The 24,029-nt window shown below is 53.2% G+C and overlaps 1 protein-coding gene across 2 annotated transcripts in view; it reads right to left on the reverse strand.

Annotated features, from left to right (window-relative positions):
- Positions 1–24,029, reverse strand: part of IQSEC3 (IQ motif and Sec7 domain ArfGEF 3) — a 103,601-nt gene that overhangs the window by 11,788 nt on the left and 67,784 nt on the right. For both annotated transcript variants that reach the window (XM_040642026.1, XM_040642027.1), the window contains 4 exons: positions 19,973–20,134; positions 5,457–5,579; positions 4,834–5,000; positions 1,027–1,166 (listed from right to left, as the gene is read on the reverse strand). In XM_040642026.1, the coding sequence (XP_040497960.1) occupies positions 1,027–1,166; positions 4,834–5,000; positions 5,457–5,579; positions 19,973–20,134 (592 nt within the window). The remainder of the gene's footprint in view (positions 1–1,026; positions 1,167–4,833; positions 5,001–5,456; positions 5,580–19,972; positions 20,135–24,029) is intronic.

Raw genomic sequence — 24,029 nt, forward strand, 5'->3', positions numbered from 1 at the left:
CCCCCGCAACCACGACCCAGGCTGCGGCCTGCAGGGTGGCACCTCTGTCCCTTTCTCTCCTGCACACCCAAATGCGAGTGTGGCAGAGGGAGGGGATGGCGAGGATGCCTCGGGTCTGCTGTGTGTAGAAAAATCTACTGCAGACCAGACAGATGCTGAGACATCGGCAAGCGGGGCACCCAGGGTGCTCAGTCAGTTAAGCTTCTGCCTTCGGCTCTGGTCATGATCCTGGGGTGGGTCCTGAGATCGAGTCCCGCATCGGGCTCCCTGCTCCGTGGGAAGCCTGCTTCTCCCTCTCCTGCTCCCTCTGCTTGTGCTCTCTCTCTCTCACAAATAAATAAAATCTTAAAAAAAAAAAAAAAAGACCTCAGCAATCAAGGCTCTGGGCAGAAAAGGGCCATCCCCGCACAGAGGAGCCCAGTGCAGAGCCCACGCTGCTTCTTGGGTCAGCAATTTAGGGAGGAGAAACTGGAAACAAATACCAGAACCCACACTACATCCTTTATATTTATGGCACGAAGAGCCTCTGCTGACGTATGAGTAGTAAACTATAGAGCATCATTGCCAACTTGGACCATACAGCCTGCGGCATAGGTCACAACTGAAGGGCGGCCCAATGGTTGGGACACCACAGTCTAGAAGGCTCTTTAGCCTCTTTCCTGTCTTCTATTCAGTAGGACCATCCAGGAAAGCCCAGTATCCAGCCCATCCTTAGTCTCCCCATCTGACCATCCCGATGCTTCAACCCTAGACCACTGGGCAGTCTTTCCCGACACCTCACTTCAGGCTCTCCTGCTGTGGTGGCTGGTAGCCACCAGGAAAGAGGCAAGGGGAAACAGAGCGTGTGGTGGATGGCACATAGTGAGGACTCAATCACTATGAAGTGAGCAAATAATGGAAAAGTGTTTCTGAAAGGGAAGGAGGAGAATGGGAGGAGATGTCACATGGGAGACAAAAGGAGGTGCAAGGTGGGGGCTTGACAGCGATGGAAGAGGAAGTGAGTGCTGTTCTGTGGTGGGCACTTACTGTCTTCATGCCCACGATGGACTTCTCCACCTTGGTGACATACGTGACGTGGTCCTCATTGGACTTGAGCTCCTTTTGCTGTATCCTTTCGTAGATGCCTACCACCAGTTCCCTGGGAATGTCGGCACCATCATCCACACCTACCAGCATGGAGTGGGAAGGGGAGGCCAGGGAGGCGGGGGAAGGAGGGAGGCAGGTGTTAGAGGCCTGGAGACAGAGAAGGGAAGCCCCCACCAGACTGAGGCTCCTCAAGGGTGGCCTTGATTTTGCCCTGTCCCTGTTCCAACACCTTCAATGACTGGCTCCCCATACCTATTGAATTAAGGACAGACTCCTTAGCCAGGCACCAGAACTACTATAATATGGCCCCAACACACATTCGCAGCCTCATCTCCTGCTGTTCCATAATCAGAACCTCCACTCCCCCCTCCCACCTCTTTCCTCATCCCCAAATACAGCCTCCATGCTCCTGCTCAGTAACTTGCTTCTGTAGTTCTCTTGTCCTCTGTGTATTTGTCTATCCGCCCCCGCCGCCCGCTCCCTGCCCCCCCATCCCATGAGAGTCTCTTGAAAGCTGATGTTCCGTCTTGTTCTCTCTTGGATCTCCTCCCTCTTGGACCCTCTGCACCTCTCCATGAGGAAGCATGGTGCTCAATGATTAGTTGCTGAATGTATGACAAGATTCTTCCCTCACTGGGAGCGTGGCAGGAAGCGGGGTGCTGGTTAGACATTAGATGAAGAGGAGACAGACAGCCCCCTGTGGCAATGCAGGTAAGCAGAACTTACTCCCTTCTCCTACTTCATAGTCCTAACACTCTGGTAACAAAAAATACTATCAGGAAGTTGACCAACAAGGAAACAAATTTCTTTGGGAGGTAGAAAGAGAGGCAATAAAAAAATTTCTTCTTTCTACGTTTTCTAAATCTTTTTTTTTAAGTAGCTATATGCTTCTCTTATAAGAGAGAAAAATGGAAAATAAAGCAACTTTGGCAAGTGTCCTCAAAGGAGATTTCCTAACTGGTGAGAGGACATTATATCTTCTATGAGCAACTCTTTGTATCAACCCTGTTTCTTCCACATCTGATCTTGGTTGTTCAAGTCAGGCATATTAACCATGCAGCACCCCTGGGGGCCTAAAAGACATCAGGCTGGGGGCAAGAAAGAGCAGGACTGAACACACAGGACTGAACACACAGAGGCTCCCAGCTGAAGAAGGCAGGTCACACACCTCTGGTCAAAGGGAGTTTTTTAAAGAAAGCAGAGAAGAAACAATGGCACCATGTGACCTGGGAAGGGGACAAATGAGCAGATGGATTGGCAAACTAGAGAGAATGGAACCTGAAGCCAGCAGAGAGGTTACAAGCCACTCAACACACCACAGAACCACCAAAGGCTCTGGAATGGGTGGCAACAGGAATCCCCGAAAGTGGACGTAATGTCGGGCTGGACACAGGAAAATAGGTTGATCATCAATCTAAAAAGCGTTTAGATCTCCCTGTCCCTTCCTCCACTCCAGCAGCAGGCTGAGGGTTAGTCCTCTGGAAGACGTGAGCCGGGAAATCTGGGGTGGGGGACCCCAAGCCCAGCCAAAGTTGGGAGTCTGCTGAAAACTGAGGCATGGAGTTGATGTCTATGTATTAAGAGATCCTCTCAGTCCTATTGACCCAGATGATCTTAGAACGTTGGCAGCCAGACTTACACCCTCTGGGCAATAGATCGGACATTTCTCTTCTGGGCAATCAACAGACAGAAGAGAAAAATCTAAAGATGCTGTAGTAGGGATCCCTCAGTGAAACAGCTCAACTAAATCACTCTATGAGAAAGCCCACTGGTCAGCGCCTCCCGCCCATACTCACAGTTTTTAATCAGCCTTTTAGCTTACTCTTAAATATGAGAAAACAACCAAGTTTCATCATATATATATGGAAAGTCTATAACACAAAAGAGAAAGAAGTATGGGGAAGCAGGAAAAGGAAGCCAGAAGAAATAGAGACAAGCAGGGAGAAACTGAAATAAATAAATACCATCAGAGATGTGTAAGAAGATACCACATCTACAACATAAGACTAAAATGCTATAAAAGAGGGGAACATCTCAAGAACAAAAGGTTCTTGAAAATGAAAAATATGACAGCAGAAATGAAAATCTTAAGAAACTTGCAAGACATCTTCAAGAAAATCCAACAAGAAGACAAAGATGGCAAATAGAAAGCTGTAAAAATTAGAAGATCAAACTAGGAGATCTAACATCCGAATAATAAGGGTTTCAGAAAGTACAGAGAAAACGAAGGGGGGAGATGATCAAATACAATATTTAAGAAAACTTCCCACAATCGGAAGACATGTTTCTAGACTGAAGGATCAAGTTAGTGCTAGCACAAGAGATAAAAAAAAAAAAAAAACATAAAGAAACTTACCAGTTTGAAAAGATATCTGCACCCCCATGTCCACTGACCGACCATTACTTACAACAGCCAAAATGTGGAAGTGAAAGATGAATAGATGAAGAAGATATGACATATATAAAAAATGGAATATTAGTCATAAAAGAAAATGAAATCTTGCCATTTACGACAGCATCGGTGGACCTAGAGGGTACTGGGCTAAGTGAAATAAGTCAGAAAGAGAAAGAAAAACACCATAAGATTTCACTTTTATGTGGACTCTAAATACAAAACAGATGAATGGACAAAACAAAAAATAGAAACAGACCCATAAATACAGAGAACAAACCGTTGGTTGCCAGAGGGGATGTGGGCTGGGGGTGGGCAAAATAGGTGAAAGGGATTAGGAGGTACAAACTTCCAGTTACAAAATAAATTAAATCATGGGGATGCAATTTACAGCATAGAAAAAAGAGTCAATAACATTGCAGTAACTTTGTATGGTGACAGATGGTAACTAGACATATCGTAGGGATCGCTTGCTGGTGTATAAAAATCACTCTGTTGTACACCTGAAACTAACAGGATGTCAGTTATACTTCAATTAAAAGAAAAGAACCAGAACGAGGTGGAGCATCATGAAAATTTAAAACACAAAGGACAAAGAGAAGAGCCGGGAAATTTTCAGAGCGAGCGAGAGAAATAATAATATGCAAAAGGTGAGGAATTGGAACAGCAGAGCACCACCACCCGTTAAAAGACGCCGTCAGAATTCTGAGTTCCCTGTTCCAATATGGAATTCTCTTCCCAGCCAAACTCCCGATCAAGAGTGAGGGTAGAAAATGCCATATTCAGATACACAGGTTCTCAGAAAGTTTGCCGCGAGGGTACCTTTCCTACGTAAGTGAACTAAGAATGAGCAAGCCATGAAATCTCGGATATAGGGAGCGAAGGGGGCCCCCAGATGATGGGGGAGGGATCCCGTCCAGACTGGAGCAGAGCTAGAGTATATCTCATGATATACTTCAAGACTCAGCTTTGGACCGTGGTTATGTCTTAATAACATAAACATGGTGTCGTTCTAGCAGGGGTGGGCTGGGGAAGGTGGATGAAAGAGAGCTAATCCTTATATTCTACAATGCGAAATTGCTGTGGTCTGAATGTGTGTGTCCCCCTCCCCCAAGCATATGCTGACATCCTAACCCCCAAAACGGATGGTATGAGGAGGTGGGGCCTTTAGAACGTGTCTAAGTCATAAAGAGCAAGCAGCCTTCCCACACTGCCGTGCATGACCAGGACCAGACAGCAGCGTCCTGTGCCCTTGGGTGCCAGGGTGACATCTACGATAGCTCAGGCTCACAGAATTAACGCTGAGCAGCAGGGGCCCGAGCTGCGGCCCGGCCCCTCCTCCCTCGCCTCCTCACCTCGCAGGTTTCGGATGAAGTCCTCCAGCATCATCTTGCGGTCAGGCTTGATGTTGGGGCTGTACATGTCAGTGTTGAGGAGAATGATGGCGAAGGCGAGGATGAAGATGGTGTCGGGGTTGTGGAACTGTTGCACCACCTCGGGGTTGCACATGCAGTAGCGCTGGCTGTGGTGGGACACGGAGGGGGGTGCCGAGTGAGGCCCTCTCCCCCTCCCTAAGCTCCAGAGACCGGGGGCTGTTGGGCCCTGTATGCTGGTTCTCCGAGGGCATCGGGTCCCTAACGACGGCTGTCTGCCCTGTAGCCTGGTCCTCTTCCCCGCTGAGGGGACAGGGCAGGTGTCGCACACCCGTGGAGCCCTCACCTTGCACGGATGCACGATGAGTGAGAAGCCTTTCGTCCACTTGGATTGCCCGGCGCTGCTCCAGCTTAGTGAGCTAAAGGGCTCCTCTTCCCTTTTATTTCCTTCCCTCCTTTCCACCCAGTCCACCACCCCTGCTGCCCCACCAGGAGGACTTCTCCCCAGCCCCGGACTGCCCCCCCAGCACCTCTGGTCCCCCGTGCTTCAGGCGTGTGTTCTGAGGGCTGGGTGAGGGGAGGGGGGCTACAGAAGGGGGCCCTACCTGAAGGCCTCTATGAGCCGCTCCACCTTCTGGGCCTCCCCCTGCACGCGGATGTGAGCCTGGAACTTCCGCAGGGCCTCGTCCAGCTCCATGCTGGAGAAGTCCATCTCGTCCACTACGCAGCTGGGGGCGGGGGCAGAGGGGTCTTGAGGAGAGGTCGGCCCCTGAGTCTCCCTTAGCCCGAGGCAGCGGAGGGATAGGGCTCAAAGTGGGGGAGGGACTTGGGTCCCTGTGACCAACCAGGAGGGGACTGACTCAGGCCTCCTAGACCAAATCTTCCCTGGGGCTCTCCCTTGAATAACCCCAGAGGACCTTCCCTCACCGTCCTTCCCCTAACACAATAGCCCCATGAGGCAGACGGCCGGCTGCATCTCCACTGCACAGCTAAGAACCTGAGGCCCAGAGAGGCCGGGGGGCTGCCCGGGGCTGCACAGCCAGAAGGCGGCTGGTCTTCCACCTCCACACCCAGGTCCTTTCCTCTCAGCCTCAGAAGGTCTCAAAGTCAGACAGAGGTTTGACATAGGAATGAGAATGATACACTCTTCTGGTCTTGCTAGGAGCCTGTCCGTCTCCCTAGTTTCTCGTTCCCACTTGGGCTTCCAGGTGACTGAAACTTCCTCCGGCACCAGCCCTGGGTTCTGCCTGAGGCAGGATGGGAGAGGAGCGGGCTCACCCTAAGCTCCCTTGCACCAAGGAGCCCTGAGCCTGGAGCAGCGCCGGGCAATCAGCTTCACGTGGGAGGGGACCCGTGACGAACACGGCCGGACTCTGAGCCCAGTCCCACCGCAGCATTTTTGGTGACTTGCGCTCAAGACTCATCTTTTAGAGCCTCAGTTTCTTTCTCTGAGAAGGATCCAGAATCCTGCTCCCCAAGGGCCCTTCTACCTCTGAAATGTCACCTCTAGCCCTGGAGAGTATGCATCTCAGTGTCCCCCTGCAGTGCGTGGGGGGAGGTCAGGGTGGGGACATGTGTTCTGGTCACCCCCACGAGGCAGTGTTGTTCCTCTGGCCCTGCTCAAGGGACCCCTTTTTTTCATGGGTTCTGGGGCCAGGCCCCCCCTACCGCATGCTGCCTCACCGTCCTCGGGGGTGCCCTGTCGCTAGGGCGTGAGCCGTGGGCAGGAACCCAGGCTGGCCAAGCAGCAGACCTGAGTGGCTGAGAAGGGCAGAATCTCACATGTGCCGAAAGGCTCTCCCAGCTGATTTCCCCCCTTTCTGCACCCGTGCTGTTGTCCAGTCTCCTCTCTCCTGGTCCATTTATAGCCAGCCTCACAGGGCCCACTGCGGGAGCAGCCCTCTGCCTCCACAGCCCTCTGCCTCCACAGCCCCTGCTGATGCTGCCACGGGGTCACAACCCTGGGCAGCAGAGGACTGGGCTGCCTGCCTCCCAAAAAGGCAAGGGGAGCTCCAGGCTCGAGCCCAGCGTGCAGCTCAGTGCCCAGCACACTGGGGGACTCAGGGAACATTTGCCCAGTAACCGCGTGCACGGAGGGACCAGCCCAGGACAGGACCCACTCCCTCCCCGAGGCTGGCTCCTGTGCAGGGTCCACAGCCCAGAGACTCAGAGATCCGGACACAACCCTGGCTCTGGTGTGGATGTTTAGGCGAAAGCACGGGGACACCGCCGCACAGCCGTGGTCAGGGCCTGTGGCCTGTGGGCTCTCCCTCCCCCTCTCCTTTCAGGGGGAACAGGGAAGAGAGGGCATCAATGAGACTTCTAGGAAGGGGAGGCTGGGAGCCCGCCTCAGCTCGGAGGGACACGGGAGATGGCTGTCTCCCATCCGAGGCTTGGTCAAACACAGCCTTCTATCAGGCTGGTCTGCCTGGATAGTGAGTGAGACGGCAAAGCCGGGGGGTAGGGGGGTGCCGAGGCAAGAATGTGGCCCAATAATGACAACTAGTAGTAGCAGCCTCCAGGGCTAACCTGGGGAAAGGCCGCTCTGATTTCCCAGCAGCGTGTCGCCTCCTCCCTAGGCCTTCCCCAGCTGGAAGGTAAGCCTGGGAGCAGCATCGTGGGGCCTGCATCCACGTGTCCCCTAGCCCAGTCCCGTCAGGAGTTATGAATCGTGCATGACTGGGCCAGACAGTGAGGCCAGTCGGAAGAGGTGAACCCGTGCAGTACTGCAGTGAGGGGACCACGCACTGGAGCTAGGGAGGCAGGGACAGGGAGAGGACAGAAATGGAGACAGTGAGAGACACAGAGGATAGAGTCAGGTGAGAAAGACAGAGAGGACAAGGACAGAAAGACAGAAAAGGCAAGAGAGACAGAAAAATAGAGGCAGGGAGGTGAACAGGGGAAGAGAGAAAGACCCACAAAACGGGGGAGAGACGGAGACAGAACAAGAGATAGATGGGGGAGAGACAGGGAAAGAAAGAGACAGAAAGACAAAGAGAGGAAAGAGAGGCGAGAGAGGTGGAAAAGGACAGGACATGGAGGTGGAGGAGAACGCCACAGACTGGACTGGGGTGGCCTGGGTGTGGAGCAGAAGGGCTCAACCCCGCCCCCACCTGACACGTCAAGGCCACGGGGGAGGGCGGTGGGCCCTAGCCTGGCCAAACCTGGAGGACCCCAGGCTGGCCCCTGGTGCCCCAACCAGGCATCCAGCTGCTGTCCAGAACTTGCCTCATCAGTCTGCCCATCCCACTGCTATGGGGCCCCTGTATCCCTCAGCAGTCTCGCTCCCAGAGCCTCTGTGCTGTGCCTTCTGCCCCAGTGCTCTGAGGGGGTGGGTGCCTGAGGCCCTGGGCACCATGGTGGGGGGCAGTGGAGCAGCTGGGAGAAAGTGAGATCTGCTCGGCCAAGCACAATGGCCTAGTTTCCAGGCCTTCACTCAGGTGACCTGCAGCCTGCTCACTGGCTTGCTCGGGGATGCAGCTGAAAGCTCCAGTAATGAGCCCAGAGCCTGAGACTCAGCCAGATGGAAATGCTAGCCCGCAGACTGGGGAGTGCTGAGTAGATCAGTCACAGGGCTGCGGGGGGCGGGGGGCAGGAAGGATTTTGTGGGGAGGTCGCCTGGGCTGCGGGGTGGGGAGTCTACACCCCACGTCCTCGAGGGCCCCTTGTAAGAGTTGTGATATGGCTTGGTAAAACACAGGTCCCTGAGCCCCATCCCAGATTGACCTACTAGAATATGTGGGGGCGAGGCCTGGCAATCAGCATTTTTTTGCAAGCTGTCCAGGCGATTCTTAAAACCTGAAAACCAATGGCTGAGCTGAGTGCCAGGGTCGGAGGGGGTCCAGCCCATGTGAAGGCTTCTAGAAAAACATGAATCCAGCAACTCATGGGCCATCAGGCCGCAGCTCCCGGGAGCACGCATGCCCCTATCAGGCTGTCAGGGGCTGCTTTTGCGGGGGGAGTGGTGAGGGAGGGATGGGAGGAGGTGGAGACAGATGCAGTGTCCCCTCCACACACACACACGCACACGCACGCACACACTTATTTCCCGCCTTACTCCCTGCGACTGCCACCATGGGGCATCAGTGTTTGATGGGCTGATGGTGTCCTGGGGCTCTCAGATCCAGGAGGAAGAAATCTCAATGTGTTCTGCCAAACCCCCAGATGGAAGGGAAGAAGCAGGGTTGGGTGGTGGTGGGGCATTACTGTCCCCGAGAAGACAAATGCCTTGCTCTCTGGAGAGCTGGGAACTGGCCCAGGTGACCTCTCAGGACTGCCCCCACTCTCTGAGAAGGACCCAGAAGCAGAGAGGGCCCACAGTCAGCAGGAGACCACAGCATCATTCCTGGCTGGCTTTGGAATACAGCTGGCGATGACTGCTTCCTCTCCCTCACCCCAGGGAACCACCGTGTGCCTTCCTGGGGAGGCCTGTGCCCCCCAGGGCAGCTGGCTGGGCTGAGGCTGTGTTCTCTCCTGACAAGCCTGCCCCAGCGGACCCTCACCTCAGGGGCCTCGGCCATCCTGCAATCACCCAAACCCTTGCCCTTCCACCCGGCGCGATGCTGTGTTCTCTCCCAAAGTGCCAGCTCAACATGCACCGCGACCTCCTTTCTCTCTCCTCTTCTCTCACTCTTTCCCACGGCTTCGCTTATTTCCCTGGGTCTACCAGCGCATAAAATCGCCCCCTCCCCATCCTTCTTTGCCACCGCAGAATCCTTGTGGGGAGCGGATTGTCTGACAGTTTTCCAAATCCATCCCGCCGCCTCCACCCCGGACAGCCCAGGGCTGTCTCTCCTCTTTGACCATCTTTAAGGTCAAAAACATCACACGTTTCTGGGTGGTCTTGTCTGGGGCGTAATCTCCCCGTTTTGCAGGAGGCAAAACTGAGACACAAAGGGGCTTGCCCCATGCTTCCTGCTCTTGTGAGGCCTCTTCCCCCGGAGGGGCCCTCTCCACTCCAACAGGGGTCCAATGCCAGTGGGCCTTGTGTCTTCACAAGCTGTGTCTAGGTGGCCTCACCCATCGCTGTGACTCTGAATGCCCCCTGCCATGACTCGGAAGTGTGTGTATCTCTTACTATGAATTCACCCGTTTCATTTTATTATTCATCACTGACTAGTTAATTTTCTTTTTGGTTGCTCTGTATTGTTAATAGAAGACCATGTAGCTGAGTCCAGAGGGGCAAGTGCACCATCAGCTCTGCGTTTGACTGGAAGTTGACCAGCACACTTCTGAGTTCTGGCTGTTGAATCCATCCGGGTGCTTTGGTCTGAACGGCAGTCAGAGCCGGCCTGGGCACACTCACAAGACCCCAGCTCGTGCTAGCCTCTCTTGCAGGGAGGTCAGGCTACACGCATGTCATGTCTCAGCGGGTATTTAATACTTCAACTTGTTCTAAGTATTTGACAATACCTAGTTTGAGGGATTCTTCAGCTGAAATGTCACTGACCCCAGCATCTCCTTTCCCAAACTGAAAATATACACGTTTATTTGGTATAATTTCACAAATTACCCTAGAGAGCTTGAAGCACACACATACTCATACGCAAAGACTGAGCGTTCTGAATTCTCAGCGGCTCCGGAGTCTGTTCCCTGGACCCGCCCCCCCACCCCGCCTGCCTGGCCACGCCTCCCGGCCCCGCCTACTTCTCCCTCCCGCGGCCCCTGCTCAGGCTAAGGGTCTAGGTATTTCTCGCATTTCTCCCCAGGACTGTGACTGCGATGACCTCCTACCCAGCCTCCCTGCCTCCAAGTCATGTTCCAGAACAATTCTTCTAGGACACCCATTTGGTCCTGTCACTCACTCCTCTGCTTCTATTTTTCCCAAGGCTTCCCACCTCCCTAGCCTGAAGCCCAAGTTTCTGGGCCGAGCAAGCAAGGCCGTGCTAGCCTCCCAGCTTCTCCCACCCCTTCTACATCCTGGCTCCCCCTCCTGCAGTCTGGCTCTCAAGCCTGACACTTTCGCACATGCTGTTCTTTCTTCCTGCCGCCCAACCCCAACCTCAAGGTCCCTGGTGAGTTATCCATCTCTCCAGGAGTCCTCCTGGGCTGCCACGGCCTCCCTCCCAGACACACCTCTGTCTACCGCTACAGTTGTCCCCTGTGCCATAACATTTACCTGCCTGTCTTCCCACCCGGCTCTGCGCTCCTTCCGGCAGAGGCAGTTCTGTTACTCTCTGCATGCCTGGCATGTATATGAATTCAATAACCATTTCTGGGATGAATGAATGCGTGAGTGAGAGACCAGCTGGGCGAATGAATGGGACCCGGAGCATGTGCTCAGCTAGGGAGGGAGCCCAGTGGCCTGAGCCTCTGGGAGCTCTGCCCGGTGGCTCAGGATTGCTAGGCCTGCTTTGCCGAGATCATCTGGAACTGCCCCCGAGACGGGACAGAGCTGCCTAGGAAACAGCGCCGTGGATGCCAGACCGCAGGCAGTGAGGCAGTGTGGCGTGCACAGGCTCCCCACTTCCCTCAGCCGCACGCGCAGGCGAGTGAGTGATGAGAACCCCGGCAAACTGGTGCCCATTAAACCGCTTCCAGCCGAGCGTGTCTGCACCTGCCCAGGGGTGTGCCGCTGATCCTGGAGTGAGTGAATCGGGAGAGCTGTAGCTTCTGCTGGGGCCTCCCTCCCTCTCTTTCCTGTGCAAGCTCCTCACAGGGGCTGGGGAAGCATAAGCACAGATGTTCCCTGCATCTGTATAAACAGGTACAACCCTGAATAAAATTGTTTGTTAATACTGATCTGTGCATGGAAGCAGCTTGTGTTGCAGGGAAATGAAGCATCGTACACGACTGTGATCAAAATGAATTTCGTCATCTCAACTTTTTTTTCTTTTACGATAGCAAGACAGCGTCTGGCAGACAAAGGAACTGACTGGAGCTGAAAATAGGTAATGATAGCAGCAGGGATTTTTAATTGGCCAGAGAGACAGCAAAGATCTGGAAGGTGAGGCTCAGAAGAGGTGCGAGGGCAGCGCCGCAGACAGCAGGGGGGGCCCCGTGCTCTAGGTGGGTACTAAGCCCAGGCTCCAGGATTAGGATGGAAAATGAAACCGCCCACTGCCACGGGATGTAGGAACCTTGGTTTTATTTCTGCAGTTCTTGGCTCATACAATTCAATTAAAAATATCCCCATCCGCCAGAGAGTTATTTTTGTTAGGCAGAACTCATAACATGCCCAACAAAGGTCAAGGCTTCTGGAAAAGTGCGACATGGCTCAGAAAATAGAGCAGAGGGAAGCTGACGCAAGAGGACCTGCCAGTGTTCCTGGTGACGACACAGGGACAAAGACAATCTCGTCTGGGAGGGCCTCGGAAGGGATGGCTGCCGGTCACACCTTGAGGACTCAGGAACCGAAAGAACTAAGTGTAAATTACCCCAAAGAATTCGAAGTCAGTGTGGATGCCTGGGGTGACTCTCCCTTCAGTGGGCCTGGCAGGATCCCCGCTTGCCAGGGGTTCTCAAACTTGAGTGTGCATCTGAAACACCTGGCTGGCTTATGAACCCACCATTGCTGCCCCCAGAGCTCTGACTCAGTGGGTCTGGGGTGGAGTCTGAGGATTGATATCGCTAACAACTTCCCAGGTGATGCTGCTGCTGCTGTTCTGGGGACCACACTTTGAGAACCACTGTTCCAGGGTATTAAGAATGGGCAGAATGAGAAGTCAGGCCTCTGGTGTCAGACACCCTCGAGGCTGAATCTTGTTTCCATCATTGAGCCTTTCAGTTCAGGTCACCTAGACTCTCCATGCCTCACTTTTTCCACCTATAGAATGGGCCGACCCCTATACCATGTAGTGGGCAGGTGGTTCTGAGTTTTAAAACAGACGATGTATGTAAAGCTATATAACAAAGCTTCATAGATGATGGTTTTCATTATGTACCTGGAGACCAAGTCTGAGTTGACATACCTAGTGAATAAGTGAATCTGAAGTTCCTTCTAGCATAGGTATTAAGACCCTTCCCATCATCAACAGTTAACTCTGCCTGAAATTACACCTCTTGATGTTTGTCCATTAACTCTTTAAAATATCCATCTATCAGGGAGAGAGGAACTGGATGTAGGTCAGACCTCTTGAGATGTAAGAATCAGCTTCTCAGTTTCGCTTTCTTCTCCGATGAGCAGAGCAATAAAGGTGGGTCTAGGGACGGAAGAGTACCTGATTTCGTTCAGTTTGCCACTGGCCAAGGGACTAGTCATTTCTTCTCTCTAGGCCTCACTTCCTGCCTGGGTGAAATGAGAGGGCTGGACAAGCAGGCCGTGTCAGGGGTCTTCCAGCACCACATTTCACAACTGGGGTCTGATGAAAACTACAAGGCATTTGGATCACACTTCCCTTGAGATGAGGCACACAGGCAGGATGGTGTTGGGTTATGGGCTCAGGTTGTAGAACCATTCTGCCTCCCTTCAGATCTCAGCCCTTGATTAGCTCTATGACTGTGGGCAAGCTAATTACCCTCTCTGTTCCTCAGTTCCTTCATTTGGCACAGATTAATAGCACTCACCTCACAGAGCTGCTGCGAAGACGGAATGAGATTTTGCATGTATGGGTCTTGGCACAGTGCCTGTTGGCACACAGAGAACGCTTGATATATGTGAGCTGTCGCTGTTATGTCTCACAGCCTGCTCACTCACAGCTGGCCCTTCTACAAACCCCAGGGGAATGTAACTCCCAGGAAGCCCCTTCCCTAGAATCCTACTCCCTAGATATCCCACTTCAAAGCCATAGCCAAGTACCACACAGGGATTGAGAAAGTCCTCCAGAGCTAGGGCCCGAGTTATAAAGGAAAGGACTGGGTGGTAGGTCTTTGTGTGAAAGTCCAATTTATATGCTAATGTGACCAAGCCAAAGGGAGTCTCAACTCTGGACTTGTTCACCCCACACTTAAGGTCCACAGATCTCTACACACAGGAGCAAGAGGGTCTGAAACATTCATGATTCTTTATTATTAAGGAAAATCTCTTGTCTGTCAAGGTGTGTGTACGTGTGTGATGGTGGTGGGGGGGGTCAGGGGAAAGGGCACTGGAGATGCGAGGGGTCAAGGCCATAAACTTAAAGACTTCATTTTTAAAAGAGAACCCCTTCCACAGAGCTGGAACAAATAATCCTAAAATTTATGGAACCAGAAAAGACCCCGAATAGCCAAAGGAATGTTGAAAAAGAAAACCAATGCTGGGGGCATACAAAGCCGGACTTCAAGCTATATTACAAAGCTGTAATCATCAAGACAGCATGGTACTGGCACAAAAACAGACACAAGGCTCAATGGAACAGAATAGCGAGCCCAGAAATGGACCCTCAACTCTGTGGTCAACTAATCTTCGACAAAGCAGGAAAGAATACCCAATGGAAAAAAAAGTCTCTTCAACAAATAGTGTTGGAAAAATTGGACAGTCACATGCAGAAAAATGAAACTGGACCATTTCCTTACAACATACACAAAAATAGACTCAAAATGGGTGAAAGACCTCAATGTGAGATAGGAATCCATCAAAATCCTTGAGAACACAGGCAGTAATATCTGTGACCTCAGTCACAGCAACATCTTGCTAGACACGTTGCCAAAGACAAGCAAAGCAAGGGCAAAAATGAACTACTAGGATTTCATCAAGATAAAAAGCTTTGGCACAGCAAAGGAGACAGTCAACAAAACCAAAAGACAACCGACAGAATGGAAGAAGATATTTGCAAATGACCTATCAGATAAAGGGCTAGTATCTAAAATCTATAAAGAACTTATCAAGCTCAACACCCAAAGAAAAATAATCCAATCAAGAAATGGGCAGAAGACATGAACAGACATTTCTCCAAAGAAGACATCCAAATGGCCAACAGACACATGAAAAATGCTCCACATCATCTGACATCAAGGAAATAGAAATCAAAACCACAATGAGATACCACCTCACAACGGTCAGATGGCTCACATTAACAAGTCAGGAAATGACAGATGTTGGCGAGGATGTGAAGAAAGGGGAACCCTCTTACACTTGGTGGGAATGCAAGCTGGTGCAGCCGCTCTGGAAAACTGTATGGAGCTTCCTCAAGAAGTTAAAAATAGAGCTACCCTCTGACCCAGCAATTGCACTACTAGGTATTTACCCAAAAGATACAAACATACTGATCCAAAGGGGCACCTGCACCCCAATGTTTATAGCAGCAATGTCCACAATAGCCAGACTATGGAAAGAGCTCAGATGTCCATCGACAGATGAATGGATAAAGAAAATGTGGTATAGACACACACACACACACACACACACACACACACACACAATGGAATATTACTCAGCCATCGAAAATGAAGTCTTGTCATTTGCAATGACATGGATGGAACTAGAGGGTTTTATGATAAGCAAAACAAGTCAATCAGAGAAAAAGATTTATCATATTATTTCACTCATATGTGCAATTTAAGAAACAAAATGGAGGATCATTGAGGAAGGGAGGAAAAAATAAAACAAGATGAAATCAGAAGGGAGACAAACCATAAGACACTCTTAACTATAGGAAACAAACTGAGGGTTGCTGGAGGGGAGGTGGGTAGGAGGATGGGGTGACTGGGTGATGGGCATTAAGGAGGGCACGTAATGAAATGAGCACTGGGTGTTACATGCAACTGATGAATCACTGAACTCTACCTCTGAAACTAATAATACACTATATGTTAATTAACTGAATTTAAATAAAATAAAATTAAATTAAATTTAAAAGAAAAAAAGAAGAGACCCTCTCCTTCTATCCCACTGGCTGGTGGCCGTGTCAGGTTTTCAAAGCAGTGGAAATGAGCGCAGAGTCTATCCCTGCCTGCGCTGGGCCTCTTTCCACCCTCCTCCAGACCTAGAAGGGTCTGCGTGGGCCCCAGCCTGCTCTCTCCTTCCTGATGGAATTCCCCAGAAATAAAGTAACTGTTCTGAGGTTACACACAGCACAACGGGCAGGACATTCTCAAATAATTTCTTCCTAGCCATGAAAGGCTAATGCCTCCCAGCCTGTTGGACAGGAAATCTGTCTTCATTTCTGAATGTCCCCTAAGAAGAACAAATTTGTTACACTCTGGCCAACACATTTCCAAGGAAATGAAATAATGCAATCTGACTAAAATGTCAAACTCTTAATACTGAACAAAAAATGGAGTAGACACAGCGAGAGAAGGAACACCCAGGAAATTTTTCTGGCAACTCAACCCAAAAGGTGCCCTCCGTGCCTGTCCATGGAAACGACAGATACCCATGCCCTCCCCACGTATATGATTCTCCTCAGAAAAGATCACCCAGGCCAGAAAAGAGCCTGCTCACAGCCAGCATGGAACGTTTCCCCATCCGCCGGCCTTCAAACTGCTAAGGAGAACATTTCAGAAGGGAAATAGAGCAGAGCCAAATTTCCCAGCCATGTGAAAACTGAGAGGGAAAAGCTTCCAGCACCCAAGGATCCTAACCCCTGCTGATGCCTGGCTCCTCCAGCCAGGCTGCCACCGCCCTTCTCTCCTCAGCACCAGAGAGGATTTCCTCAGAGTGCAAGATGGTCCCCAAATGAGCTCCTCTCCCTTCCCCAGCAAGCTCCAGCAAGTTCTTGCTGTCTGGGGAGTGGACCTGATTTCATACCAGACCTGAGGTGTCTGACGGATTCCCCACTGGGGGATTAGACCCCCACAGGACGTCTAATGTCCTATGCTTTCAAGTGAGAAAGATAATATTAGAAATAGCTAATATTTGTAAAGAACTGACTAAGCGTCAGTCACTGACGTAAGCACTTTACATGCATTTAAAAATTTTAATTTGTATGACGTGGGTACTATTGTCCCCATTTGACAAGTGAGGAAACAGGCTGGTTTCTCCTTTATAAAAACCAAACCCTTCCCAGGTAAACAGTGGAATGGACGTGGCCTTTTGAGCTCAGTATGCCTTCTGTCATTATTTGATACACCCTGATTAAATACTTTCCTTCTTGGAACGTAACTGCTATGGAATCAGGGCACTAAGGGACGAAGAGATCAGCTTCCCAGAGCACCAAAGGGCAGATTCGGGAGGCGATCCCATGGCATCTGTGGTGCTCAGAAGTAGGCCAGCAGCTGATGTGGATTCTGCTTGGCCCCTTCTCCCTTCCTTTTCTCCACAGGCCCACGGGTGGTCATGGTGGGGGTCCCGCCCCATCCCCTCCTAGAGGCTTCCACCCTCTCTCCTTCCTGCCTGGCCACATCTTGAAGAGTGCTGTGGCTGGGGCCGTCTCAGTCTCCAAGGGGATGGGTGATTTATGTCCTTTTATTCAGCAAGCAGCTTTGTACAGAACGGACGCAACATGCTGAATGTCACCAGGCGGGGGCAGGGAAGCTGTGCAGAATCCCAATGAAGCCTTTTCGGCCTGGGCAAAATGGCACCAGCGACTTTGTTATTGTGTGTTTTCTCTGGTGGGCATAAGGAAGAGGCAGCAGATGCTGGGAGGTTGCAGGATAGCTGGCTTGAGTGGCAGGGAACACCCCCCCCCCCAAGCCCCAGCGTCTGGCTCCCCTGTGAATGCCTGCTCCTTCCGTGCTCTCCATCTCCCGCTGGCACCTCTCAGGAGACAAGCCAGGCAGGCAGCAACGTGGACTTGGGTGAAGAGGGCTCGTTTCTGTGGAGCTGTTACGTGCAGAGGCTGGATGTGCCCAGGCCTCGGCGCCCAGGGCCCGCATGGCCTCAGAATAAACCACAAGGGACCGAGGCACCCACTGGGGCAGATGGGGGCTCAGCTCTGCACTCCACTCTCCTGACGTGGCAAGGCCTGCAGGAGGTTCCTTGGCCCCTTCTCTCCCTTTCCACACTCCTTCGCTCATCTCTCCCATTGACACTTGGGTCTGTAAGTCCCCCCCACCCCGCCCGCCCCCAGCCACGAGCCCACACCTACTTCTCCCTGCCCCCATCCTGCATTCACTGGGATGCCCAGCTCAGCCCCATTCCTGATCCAGAGCAGGCAGTCCATGTTTGTGGAAGGAAGGGTGAGCTCGCTGGTCTGGAGCCGGCAGGCTGCTCTGGGATGCCCTGGTGGCATGACAAAGCATGGCTTTGACGTTCAGGGCAAACGATTCTGCACCATCCCAGGGTGCTACAAAGACCCTGAGGAATGGGTAAGATGATAGGTTCACAGGAGTTGCAGGGACCTTGGAGATCACACAGCCTGACCCTCAAACTTTCCAGGTGAGGAAACTGAGGCCCAGAGGAGGCCTCCCAGCGCAAGAGGAGCAGAGCCAGGGTTCAGGGCGGGCCCTCTCATGCACAGCACTCTCTTGCCACCATGCTGCCCCCTCATTCCTAGCCTGATCCCCACCTCGGCTGCCAGCCTGTCCCCAGCCAGCGCCCCTCCCGCAGGCTGCAGCGCTGGCCTGTCTCCAGCCCACACACTCAGTCTCCCAGGGAGATGGCAGTTAGTTTCACTGTGCTGCTCGGCGGCACGGGCACCACCGGGGCTGGCTAGAAACTGCATATTCCCCGCGCGCCCGGTCACCGTGGGCCTAGCAGGTCAGCATTTCAGGGCCAGGCCACACGGGGACTGCAGAGGACAGAAGAGACAGTCCTTCAGGGCCTGTGAGTGAGGCAGGCACGGCTGCTCCCAGAGCAGAGAGACAAAGCGGGGTCCCCCAGGGGCACGCGGAGCTGGGGAGAGCGAAGTGATGAGGCACGGCACCCCCACCCACCCTCCCATGGAAACGGAGGAACAGAAGGGGACAAAAGCAGATGAAAAGGCCAGAGAGACAAGCCAGATGGAGGGAAATCAGGTGAGGAAGGAGACAGAGAAAACTTATCTTTCTCCTCCTTCTATCATTTCCTCAGGGCCTCCCCTCAGGGCACCCTACCCAGCAGGGGTGGTGTTGAGGAGAAAGGGGAGCCCCAGGGAGAGGGAGAATAAAGGAGGGGGAAAGAAGCACACTTATCAGTTCACTTTCCTCTGGGAGGTACTCAGGGCATCTTAAGCACCAGTGGGGGAGGGGGTCTGATCGTCCAAAAGGGGGGAGCTGGGTTCTGTCAACTAAGGGGCATCCTGGGATTTCAAGGTCCCTCAGATGCGTCCAAGCCCCTGCTCTTCTGACTGTACTCAGTTAGACTGAGTGAATTTAGGAATGTGACAGGGATTCCAGAGGACCACTGGTCTATTGCTCATAATTCAGCCCCTCTGGTCCACAGGACAGAAGCACAGGCCCCGAGGGCAGGGACTTGTCCAAAGACACAGCACCAAGACTGCTGCATAAACAGAGGCCAGGTCTCTGCGCTCCCGCTCCAGGCGCAGTGACGAACTTGCCCGGTCAGGCTGCGTGACTCTGATGCTCCCAGACCCTTGGCAGGAGCCCCCGTCCCCCTACAGCAGGCCCTTGCTACTCCAAGAGCAAGTACGACAGAGAAAGTTTCTCTCAGAACCCCAGAGAAACACTTCTGCTGACTTCCCAAGGAGAAAGTGGGGAGAGAGGCGTGGTGACCTTCAAGAAGGGGTTCTGGAGTTGACTTCCTGGGGCCTCACCCTCTCTCTGCCAGGGGAGAGGTGGCTCCAAGGCCCCAAGGAGGCCACCCTGTGCCCCGCGGCTCGAGGGTGGGGAGTGTGAAGAGGCTCTCACCTGCCCATGCCTCCACACGCACAGAGCTGAGCGCTGGCCCCTCATCTTGCCCCATCTGTTGATCTTGGTAAACGTATCTTTATGGAATCACAGTATTTTCTTGCTCTAAAAACCTCAGCCTAACTCCTTTTTTCTCATGTTTGCCTCCACCAATATGAAACTGAGCCCATGTGGGGCGCAAACCAGCCTGAGGGGGTTTGGGGGCGGGGCAGATGGCAGCAAGAGGGTGGGCTGAGGGCCTGTTCACCAGGCAGAGATGGCCCCAGGACAGACATTGTCCTCTTCTTCTCCAGGCTCACTCTCTTGCCCCAGACAGCAGCAAGGAGGGGGGGCCTTTTTGTCTCCTTTGACCATTTCTGTACCCCTGGTGGCTTCAATGGGACCCTGCCCAGAGCACGCGCAGTAAATCTCTGCAGGACTTAGGAGGGGGAAAGAGAGGCTGGTCAAGCTACAGTGATGCGCCAAGACTTCAGCGGTCCTGCTCCCTCCCCTGTGTCCTATGGGACCCTGGGCGCTGGGTGGGGAGGGGGGCACTCACTCCAGCACATCGCGGTTGAACTGCTTCTTGCTGTTGCCCAGGAACTCCCCGATCATCTGCCGGCTGAGGCCCTTGCGCTGGAGCAGGAAGTGGGCCACTCCAATGGGGGTGTCAGGGATGAAGCCTCGAGAGATCAGGAACTGGATGCCTTTGTCTGGGTTTCTAGGGGTGGGAGGCAAGGCGGGGAGAAGGAGTAGAGAGTGAGCCAAGGCTATCCATGACTTCTTTCCTTCCTTTCTTCCAGCCCATGGAACCCACAGAAGTGCCTGCAGGTTTCTGGGAAGAATGTCTCCAAAATGCCAGGATTCCTTCCACTGCAGATGGGCTCTCCATCCCAAGTTCTTCTCCCGGGAGCCTCGTCCTCCTGAGCACCCCCCACCCCAACACACACACAGGACTGAAGACAGCATGGGGAGGGAAGGAGTTGGGAGAGGTCTGGCCAAACGGACTGAATCCCAGAGCAGGTGGAGAGGTTTCCTTCTGTCTTCCCCGAGGGCCCTGAGGCCTGCCACGAAGGCCCTTCCTCCCTGTCTGTATTCTGATGTTCATACACGGTACCCGCCCTGGAATCGGGAAGGAGGGTGAGACTGGGGAGCAGGGTGAGCTCTCCTACCACACTGTCCATACTGGACAGGATTCCTGCTCTCCACCATTTACTTTCTCAGGCTTGAGTCTCTATGTGTGGGTGTCGGTGCTGCGTCTGTAGGCAAATGTGCTCACGGTGTGGCCTGCAAATCCATGCTGTTCCCTGAACCGTATCTTACTGGTTCAGGAGAAGCTAAGTACAGAAATAGAGGGCAAGCATTTAGAACCTCTTATAGCACTTTGACATTTTCAGGATAACCAAGCATGTGATTGTTTTTCTACCAATTCATTTTTATTGCATTTCACAAAAGTATCAGCCCACAACCTATTGGGTAAAAACCCAAACTGGTGCTTTGCTACAGAGAGTTTGAGAACCACTGTCCTGAGGGATCCCAGTATCTGTGTGAGTGTGCAACTTGCCTTACTTGTGTGAGCCTGCTTCTTCTAAGATGGCATGATAAGGCCATCTCTAGATGTTGTTAGGAAGTTTGCAGGTGTTTTATGTAAGGTGAGCCGCAAATGGTAGCTATTCCCCCCTGGAATATAAGCTTCTTGGGACCGGGGGTGTGCCACTCTCATCTTCGTGGTCCACCTGCCTGGCTCTCAATAAGTAACCGTTGAGTGAATAAACAAGCAGACACGTGGGTGGGAGAGATGTTCAATCTCCTGGCTCGGGGCTCTGAAGGAAGGGGTGAAAGGAGGGTGGAGACGAGATTTCCACGGGAGGGGCGTGTGTACACTGTTGGCCCCCTGCTCTCTACATTCTAGTTGTAAGGACAGCTCCGGCTGGGGCTCTGGCAGGAGACTCGCTGAACTCCAGCACTTGTTTGTCTTTCCGCTTTCGTTCTCCTGCCCTCTTTCTGCGCCACCTCTGCTTCCCCGTCTCCCCCTTTTATCCTTGTCCCTCTCCTGCCTTTCACCTGGATTCCTAATGCCAAGTCTCTTCTCTCTCCCCCACCCAGGCCCTCCCTTGCCTTTCCTCATTTTCCCCCTTGCTCTCTTTCCTTGACATCATCCCCATGAATGATGCTGTTTCCCTAACTTCGTGCCCTACCTGAATGATTTCTGCTCAATCCTCATACGACCTGTACTGTTATTTACTTAATACCACATTTTCTTTTCAATTCTCTGGCTTTTCAAGCCCTAGCTTCATCTTAAGCAGTAATAGTGGTGAAAGCATGGGCTTGATGTGTTGTTTTGTCCCCAACCCTGACCATAAATTTGTAACAATTAAAAATAAGAAGTGCATCCCTACACAGCATCTCAAGGAGCAGGTGTGGCACCTATGTCACCTGGGAGGGCCCTGGGATGATGCGGGGAAATTACCGGTCACCCTGCTACCCTGTCACTGTAGCGCCCCCTACCTCCTCCCCCGCCGCCCAATGTCTTCCCAGGACTCCGGAGCTCCAGAGCCAGGGCTCGCTCACTCACATGTTGAAAAGGTTGAGGCCGATGCGGTAGAGCCGTTTGCGCAGAGTGTCGGTGGAGAGCGTGGGCGACTTGCAGCTGGCCGGGTTCTCGCAGTGGTAGCGCGGCAGGCTCAGGATCATGGCCTGCAGGGCCTCCTTGGAGGCTGAGGCCGACACTTCTGAGCCCGACTTGGCCGACTTGGTGGACGTGCTGCTGCTGCTCGGAGGCTCCGAGTTGTCGCCAGCCTCGGCCTCGGTCCCTTTCCCCACCTCCCCTGTCTCCGACTCCGCCGTTTCCGCCTCTGCCTCCGCCCGCTGGCCCCTCCACCACCGCCGCCGCAGCCCCAGGCGGGTGGGCGCTCAGAGCTCCGTTGGCTCCGGCCTCTGCGCCGGTGTTTTCCGCAGGCGCGTCCCCTGCCCGTGGTTGTGGCCATCTCGGCCTCCTGCCCCGGGCCTCGGCCTGGTCGGCTTTGCCCACCGCGGGCTCCGCGGCCTGGGTGGTCTGCGCGCCCAGACAGTTGGCCACCGACAGAGCGCGGGCGAGGAGACAGAGATGTTCTGGTTGGCGATCTGCCGGTGGCGTCCCGAAGGCCATCATGAGGGTACTGCTGTGGCCCTGGGGCGGCGGGCCTCGGCGGCCTCTTCCCTTGGCGCTGGGCGCAGCTGTCGAGCTCCCGCATCTCGGCCTCCAGGCCCGTGGCCCCGCGCCCGCGCAGGGCCTGGTGGAGCTGGTAAGCGCCGCTCTCCTGCAGGGAGCACATGGTCTTGAGGCTCCAGGTGCTGAGGGCGTCGTCGATGGACTTGGCCAGGGACTGCACCTGCTCGGTGAAGGAGTCCTCCAGCTCGGTGAGCGTGCCCGCGAAGGTGGGCGGCAGGGAGGGCGAGCGCACCAGCGGCAGCCCCATGAGGCCGTAGCCCTCCATGAGAGCCTTCTCGGCCGCCAGGCTCTCCGCGGTGGGCGCCCGCACTTTGCGCAGGGAGATCCGCCGCGGCAGGCGGCTCTCCAGGAGCGAGTTGCGGATCTTCTCAAAGTTCTTGCTGAGCTGGTACTGGCGGAAGGCGGTTTGGATGGTGCAAGCGGCGCGCCGGGACACGAGGTGGCCCCCGTACTTGTGTTCTAGCATTTCAATCTGCGACAAGAACAGAGGAGCAAGAACGCAGTGAGGCCTGGGGGGGTCACCGGCTAAGCTTTGGCGGGGCCCAGGAAGGCACAGTGGGGGGGTCCTGAGGGGCCAAAGTCTGAAACTCTAGCATGTCACGGCCTGAGGGACTACATCCTCGTCAAGACTCCTGGAGGTGTAGGATGCAGGACTAGCTTCCGGGAGTTGGCAATTTCCGGGGGCAGGGGGCAGGGGGCTGCATCGGGTAGTCGGATCAGATACTGCTGCTGCGATGGTTATGTTAAAATGTTCATATCAGAGATCTGTATGGAAGTACTTACAGGCGAAATACACGGTATCTTGAGTTTGTATTAAAATACTCCATCAAAAAAAGTGGGACTGTTAGATGAAACAATATTAACAAAAATTGTTGGAACTGGGTGGTAGTTATCTGGAAGTTTACTACACTATTCTTTTTACTTGTGTGTACATTTAAAATAAAAACAAATTAAAAATTAAACAGAAATGCTTTAAAAAATTGCTGCTGGCCCTGTTCACCTGCTTTGTTCCTTATCACTGCATTGCAGAACTTCCTGACCCTGGGATCATCATATGGGTTTTGGGGTTGGGGTTTGATCAACAACGTGTTCCTGGTACCCAGCCCAAGGGCTGGCACATAGTAGATGCTCAATAAATGTGAATTTAATAAAAAGATGGATGGAGGACAGAGGAGTGGTAAATGGATGTGTCAACAGTGGGAGTCCCTCCAGGCTACCAGGCTGCATACTTTGGGCCAGCTCTGTTCTCAACAATGGGGGCTGTACAATCAGGACAGGGCTTGGTGGGTCGGGGAGGGGCATGCTACCACATGTGGACAGTGTGAACCCCAGAAAACTTCTGACAAGGGGCTGGTGTGTCTTCAAGGCCCTTACTCATCTCCTCCCGGCTCCATCCTCCTGCTAC

The sequence above is a fragment of the Ursus maritimus genome, unplaced genomic scaffold (assembly GCF_017311325.1).
Source record: "Ursus maritimus isolate PB19 unplaced genomic scaffold, ASM1731132v1 scaffold_26, whole genome shotgun sequence".
In the NCBI taxonomy this organism is placed as follows: Eukaryota; Metazoa; Chordata; class Mammalia; order Carnivora; family Ursidae; genus Ursus; species Ursus maritimus.